This window comes from Dendronephthya gigantea, unplaced genomic scaffold, assembly GCF_004324835.1.
Source record: "Dendronephthya gigantea isolate DGI-Jeju-01 unplaced genomic scaffold, DenGig_1.0 000791F, whole genome shotgun sequence".
In the NCBI taxonomy this organism is placed as follows: Eukaryota; Metazoa; Cnidaria; class Anthozoa; order Malacalcyonacea; family Nephtheidae; genus Dendronephthya; species Dendronephthya gigantea.
The window spans coordinates 1,894-8,874 of record NW_021163801.1 but is presented as its reverse complement, the minus strand read 5'-3'; the positions used below and the strand labels follow the sequence as shown (position 1 = coordinate 8,874).

The window sequence follows — 6,981 nt, the reverse complement described above, 5'->3', positions numbered from 1 at the left end:
TATGATTAATATGTTAATTATGATCAATGTCATCATCATAATGATCATCAAAGTTGCCATGGCAACCATCATTTATAATGATTAATATGCTAATTATGATTAAAATCATCATAATGAGCATCATGGTTGCCATGGCAACAATCATTTATTATGATTAATATGCTAATTATGATCAAGATCATCATAATGATCATCATGATTGCCATTGCAACCATCAGTTTTTATGAATAATATGCTAATTATTATCAAAATCATGATAATGAGCATCATGGTTGCCATGGCAACTATCATTTATTATGATTACTATGCTAATTATGATTAAGATCATCATAATGATTATCATAGTTCCCATTGCAACCATCATTTATTGTGATTAATATGCTAATTATGATCAAAATCATCATAATGAGCATCATGATTGCCATGGCAACCATCATTTATTATGATTAATATGCTAATTATGATCAGAATCATCATAATGAGCATCATGGTTGGAAGAGCAACCATTACTTATTATGATTAATATGCTAATTATGATCAAGATCATCATAATGATCATCATAGTTGCCATAGCAACTATCATTTTTTATGAATAATATGATAATTATGGTCAAAATCATCATAATGATCATCATGGTTGCGATGCCAACCATAATTTATTATGATTATTATGCTAATTATGATCAAGATCATCATAAGGATCATCATAACTGCCATGGTAACCATAATTTATTATGATTAATATGCTAAATATGGTCAAAATCATCATAATGATCATTATGGTTGCCATAGCAACCATCATTTATTGTGATTAATATGCTAATTATGATCAAAATCATCAAAATGAGCATCATGGTTGCAAGAGCAACCATTATTTATTATGATTATTATGCTAATTATGATCAAGATCATCATAATGATCATCATAGTTGCCATGGCAACCATTATATATTGTGATTAATATGGTAATTATGATCAAGATCATCATGATGATCATCTTGGTTGCCATAGCAACCAATATTTATAATGAATAATTCGCTAATTATGATCAAGATCATCATAATGATCCTCATAGTTGCCATGGCAACCATCATATATTGTGATTAATATGGTAATTATGATCAAGATCATCATAATGATCATCTTGGTTGCCATAGCAACCAATATTTATTATGATTAATATGCTAATTATGATCAAGATCATCATAATGATCATCATACTTGCCATGGCAACCATCCTATATTGTGATTAATATGGTAATTATGATCAAGATCATCATAATGAAAATTATAGTTGCTACGGTAACCATCATTTATTATGATTGATATGTTAATTTTGATCATTGTCATTAAAACCATGATAATGGTTACCATGGTAACTATCATTTATCATGAATAATATGCTAAATATGATCAAGGTCATCATATTGAAAATTCTAGTTGCTATGGTAACCATCATTTATAATGATTGATATGTTAATTTTGATCATTATCATCAAAATTATGATAATGGTTACCATGGTAACCATCATTTATCATGAAAAATATGCTAAATATGATAAAGATCATCATATATATATATAATCATCATAGCAACTATAATTTTCATTATGATGATCTTGATCATATTTAGCATATTATTCATGAAAAAAATGATGGTTACCATGGCAACCATTATAATAATTTTGATGATAATGATCAAATTTAACATATCAATCATAATAAATGATGGTTACCATAGCAACTATAATTTTCATTATGATGATCTTGATCATATTTAGCATATTATTCATGATAAATGATGGTTACCATGGTAACCATTATCATAATTTTGATGATAATGATCAAAATTAACATATCAATCATAATAAATGATGGTTACTATAGCAACTATTGTTCAGAAGAACGTTAGGATTTAAATATTAGGAAAAACAATTTATATTACAATTATTTAAACGAGCATAGGGAACATTTAAGGAAATTAGCTTTGTTCTAGTAGGTTTTTAATTAGGATTTAAATGCGCATATACGATTAGGCAACACCTTAAAAAACAAAAAAACAACATAAAAATTAGTTAGAACCGTTCGATAGTTGTTTAGCTAAGTGTAAGATGTGGATATTTTTGTTAGTGAAATAAATCGTTGAAATGGAGTGTTGATGCGAAATCTCTTGAACATTTTGGTAGCAGGAAATGGTTGAGAATACAGGAGAAGCCGTTAAACGTATGGAAGAATCTTTGTTAACAGCAGAGATCGAACAGCTAAAGAAGCATAAGCGAGTTGCAAAAGCGCAGATGTCGAAGCTGTATACGAAACTTTTGCGATTGATGGCTAACGAGAAGAGTGTAGCAGAAGAGTTGCTGCAAGAGGTCGATACCTATGAAGCGAAACAGCAGGAAACGTGGGATATTATCGAAGAATTGATTACAGTGTATAGGACATCGGGTGACGAAAGAAACGCTGTGAAGGCCGAAGACGAGCTGGAAAATATAATGAGAGATACAAATCGGGACGCGACGACAGTTAAGTCCTATGCAACCGCGATGGTGAGTAAACAATACAGTCCCGGCGCGGTTGGTGATGAACCGTTCAAAAAAGTTAGTTAGAATACCGTTGACCATGTGCCTACGTCGAAAGCCGACGTTGAGCGAAATCTTGAACGTTTGCAAGTACCGAAGTTCGACGGCGACAAATTGAAGTTTGCAAGTTTTTGGGCAGCATTTTCAGCAATCGTGGATGAAACAAGTGCACTACCAAGATACAAAACGTTGAGACTGAAAGCGTGAAGGGAATGCGGCAGAGGCAATTGCCAAGCTGGGTTATTCAGACGAAGCTTACGAAGAGGCAAAGAGAACTTTGGTACGTAAGTTTAGTGGCGATCGTCGACAAATACAAGCGCATTTGGAGAATCTTCGAGCCACCAAGTCGTTTCAAGATGATGACGTTCTAGAAATTGAAAGGTTTTCGGATAGTCTGGTGCATTCGATTGTTACGTTGAAGGAGCAAAAACAATGGAAAGAATTAAGACCGAACAGTACGCTGTACTTGTTGTTAATCGAGAAGGTTCCAAGGTCGATGCTGTCCAGATTTTTCCGTTGGTTATATGAGAAAGTTAAAGAGGAGACTTTAGAATCCTTGAGTGACTGGTTGGTTGAAGAAACAGAGTTCTTGATTCACGCAATGGAGACCAAAGAAGGCATGTCGGTAAAGAAAACATCTCGAGATAAACGACCGCATCGTAATTTCGCTACTGTGACAGATGGTCGACAGCGAAATTGTGCTTGCTGTAACAAAATTGGTCATGGAGTATGGAGCTGCGCAAAGGCTAAAGACGGAAGCGTGGCGCAACGTTGGGCTTTAGCAAAAGAAAAGCAGTTGTGTTATCGATGCCTCTCGGATCATCATCTTGGGAGAAATTGTCCAAGGACACGAGTCTGCGTTCTTGAAGGCTGTAAAAACAATCACCATCAGCTGCTACATGACTCTGAGAGGAAGGATCAGCAGGAAACCGACCGTGATGGGAAAGAACGATTGCTCAAGCCAATTCCAGACCCAAACGATCGAAATACGTCCGCGTCACAAGAGCAAACTGGGATAGAAAAGAAGACATACATAGCAACATTAGCTGTGTCTCAATCGTCTAACAAAGCGGGATCATTTCGTACTGTACCTGTGTGGTTGAAAGCGAATGGTCAGAAGATACGAGTTAATGCTGTTCTTGATGATGCCAGCAGTGCGTCGTACATTAGCGAAGAAGTGGCTGGGGTTCTGGGACTGTCTGCTCCATATGAACCTGTTACGGTTAAGGTTCTAAATGAAAATATCGAGACTTTCGACACTATGCCAGTGGACTTGGTTCTTGAGAGTAGCGATGGTAGTGTTCAAGTTTCGTTCCGACCGTTTACGTGTCCGCGTAAGATAACCGGAAGCTACAAGGTGGTAGACTGGAGAGGTTATCAGAACCGTTGGCTTCACCTAGAAGTGTGTAATTTCCCGAAGGCAACAAAAGATCCGTTAGTGGATGTTCTTATTGGGCAGGATCAAGTCGATTTACACTATGCTAGATGTGATGTGAAAGGAAAACCAGGTGAACCGATAGCGAGATTGGGTCCATTTGGATGGTCGTGCATTGGAAACCCAGAAGAGAAATCGTTGGTCTGCGAATCACTTCGAACGAACCTGGTCTACACGTTCTTTGCAAAGTTTCAGCCACTTGAAGAGCTTAATCGGTCGTTAATATAAAGAGATTTTGGGAATTGGAGTCTGTCATGCCCGAAGAGGAGCCTTGCGTGATGTCACAAGAAGAAAAGTGGGCATTGTCTCAGTTGCGTGAATCGTTAGTCAAGGTCGGAGAACGTTACCAAGTGGCAGTTCCATGGAAAGGAAACCGTCCAGTTTTAGCGAACAATTACGAGACAGCACTCAAACGACTTGAGAACACAGAGAAACGGCTATTGAGAACCGAGTCACTCGGGGCAAGTTATAGCGACATCATTCGAAGTTATAAGGAAAAAGCATACATTCGTAAGGTGAACCAAGACGAAGAAATGTCACCTGTTGGTCAGGTTTGGTTCTTACCTCATTTCCCGGTGTGCCGTCCAGACAAAGAAACGACAAAGACCCGTATAGTGTTCGATGCCAGCGCCAAACATCAGGGAGTATCCTTAAACGACATGATCTTACCTGGACCAAAGCTGCAAAGTAATCTGTTTGACGTATTACTTCGATTCCGTCGGTATGCTGTAGCCATGGTATGCGATATCCGTGAAATGTACCTGCAAATCCGGATCCCGACTGAAGATCGTTCGTACTTCAGGTTCTTGTGGAGGGATCTAGGAACTGATAGACGTCCAGAAGTGTACGAGTTCGAGAGAGTGGTTTTTGGAGATACGTCAGCCCCTTTTCGTGCGCAATATGTAACTCCAGAAAATGCTCGACAATACAAAGAAATTTACCCCCTCGCAGCAGAAGTCATTGAGAAATCAACGTACAGGGATGATTCTTTGGACTGGACTCGAACCGATGAAGAAGCAATCGAACTGTACGAGCAGTTAAACAAGTTGTGGAATTTAGCTGGAATGGATCCTCGAAAATGGGTGTCGAATTCCCACCGCGTTCTTGAAAGAATTCCCAGTGAGAAACGGGCAGAAAAGGTCGATTTAGACCAAGGAAATATTCCTACGATCAAAACACTGGGTGTATTATGGTTGGCAGAGGACGATGTGTTTTCGTTCCGAGTAGAAGCGGTACTGGAACCAAAGTTTACGAAGAGAACATTACTAAGCCAAGTGTCGAAAGTATTCGACCCGTTAGGGTTTGTTTCGCCTTTCGTCGTGTCAGCAAAGATTATCTTTCAAGAGTTATGGGTGCAAGGAATTGGATGGGACGATCCAATTGAAAATGATGTATATCGCCAGGCCAAGAGTTGGTTGGACGGTTTAAAAGATCTCGAATCTCTGAGAATTCCCCGATGCATTGAGTTGAACAAGGAGAGATCACCAACAGTGCACACCTTTGCGGATGCGTCGAAAGTCGCATATGGAGCGGTGAGCTATCTAAGAGTCGAGAATCCAAACGGAGAGATTAGGACCCACATGATTGCATCGAAAACCCGGGTGGCACCATTAAAGCCAGTCAGTATTCCACGACTTGAGTTGTTGGCAGCGGTTTTGGGATTGCGGTTGACATTAGCTATCGCACGAGCGTTGAACCTTTCCATTTCTGACGCGCGATTTTGGTGTGATAGTATGAATGTGCTCCTTTGGATACGTGGACGTGGTCGGGAGTTCTTGTCTTTCGTTGCCAACAGAGTCGGTCTAATTCAAAATCACACCAGTCCGGAGCAATGGCAGTACATCGGATCAAGGGACAATCCCGCAGATCTCTGTTCTCGTGGGAGCAGTTCAACACAATTAATCTCAAGTGAACTGTGGTGGCAAGGTCCCCAATTTTTACAGATAAAGGAATCAGAATGGCAGTTGAAGAAAATTTTGCACGAGGGAAATGTTAATCGCAAAGTGTCTACGCTGACGTGCCTCTTACAACCCATGATCTCTTCAAGCAGCCCTTTATGGCGATTGAATCCAGAGAGGTGGTAAAGCTGGCGTAGGCTTGTTCATGTTATGTCATGGGTATTGAGATTTTTGAACAATTGCCGCACCACAGTTAATGACCGAGTATTTGGCCCGTTAAAATTGGAGGAAGTCCAAGACGCACAGCAGCAAAGCTACGAAAAATATACCGTTATCAAAGAAGGAAAGCCGATTTCAGCACGTAGCAAGTTGCTCAAGTTGATGCCCAAGCTTGATGAAGACGGTGTACTTCGATGCGATGGTCGGCTATGCTATGCCGAATTCCTGCCATATGAAGTCCGTTTCCCAATTATATTACCGCGAGGTAGCTGGGTGACTAGATTGATTATTAAGCATTATCATGAGATTGGGCAACATGTCTTGGGTACTAACCATATCTTGGCAAACCTTAGTAACGACTATTGGATTGAGGCAGCTCGGGAAGAGATACGATCATGGGAGAAGGAATGTAGGGAATGTAGAAGACGAAAGGCGAAGGCGGCGAGTCAAGTTATGGCACCACTCCCGTTAAATCGGTCGCAATTACCGTTGAAGGCGTTTTCCAGAGTTTCGTCGATTTTGGTGGCCCTTTCATCACCGTCCAAGGTAGAGGACAATGAAGACAAAAACGATGGTTTTGCCTGTTTACTTGTTTCTTGTCTCGTGCGGTACATTTAGAGATGGCGTACGGCCTTGACACGGACAGCTTTCTTAGATGTTTCACCAGAATGGCGAGCCGAAGGGGTTATCCGTCTCAAATCGTAAGTGATCGTGGGACAAACTTTATAGGAGCTGCTAGGGAATTGAAAGAGTTGGTGGACCAGTTGAATACTTGTAAGATACAAGAAACCACGATTGACAGCGGGGTAAAGTGGACCTTTAACCCACCGTTGGCACCGCATTTTGGCGG

At 39.8% G+C, this 6,981-nt stretch overlaps 3 protein-coding genes across 3 annotated transcripts; all 3 read left to right on the top strand.

Moving 5' to 3' along the window:
- The first annotated feature begins 2,192 nt into the window (after window positions 1–2,192).
- On the top strand, window positions 2,193–4,242 carry LOC114544441. Its single transcript, XM_028563087.1, has 2 exons — window positions 2,193–2,597; window positions 2,782–4,242. Exons 1-2 carry the CDS (start codon window positions 2,193–2,195, stop codon window positions 4,240–4,242), a joined length of 1,866 nt encoding a protein of 621 aa, XP_028418888.1.
- A 26-nt stretch (window positions 4,243–4,268) lies between these two features.
- Window positions 4,269–6,098, top strand: LOC114544440. Its single transcript, XM_028563086.1, has one exon. It carries the CDS (start codon window positions 4,269–4,271, stop codon window positions 6,096–6,098), a length of 1,830 nt encoding a protein of 609 aa, XP_028418887.1.
- A 24-nt stretch (window positions 6,099–6,122) lies between these two features.
- On the top strand, window positions 6,123–6,749 carry LOC114544439. Its single transcript, XM_028563085.1, has one exon. It carries the CDS (start codon window positions 6,123–6,125, stop codon window positions 6,747–6,749), a length of 627 nt encoding a protein of 208 aa, XP_028418886.1.
- The last annotated feature ends 232 nt before the right edge of the window (window positions 6,750–6,981 follow it).

What these genes read in the sequence shown, in the direction of transcription:
- LOC114544441 (XM_028563087.1), top strand. Translation starts at nt 2,193, where the DNA reads ATGGTTGAGAATACAGGAGAAGCCGTTAAACGTATGGAAGAATCTTTG. An exon ending in GTGATGAACCGTTCAAAAAA is followed by an intron (nt 2,598 to 2,781) that starts GTTAGTTAGAAT and finishes TGAGACTGAAAG; the next exon opens with CGTGAAGGGAATGCGGCAGA.
- LOC114544440 (XM_028563086.1), top strand. Translation starts at nt 4,269, where the DNA reads ATGCCCGAAGAGGAGCCTTGCGTGATGTCACAAGAAGAAAAGTGGGCA.
- LOC114544439 (XM_028563085.1), top strand. Translation starts at nt 6,123, where the DNA reads ATGTCATGGGTATTGAGATTTTTGAACAATTGCCGCACCACAGTTAAT.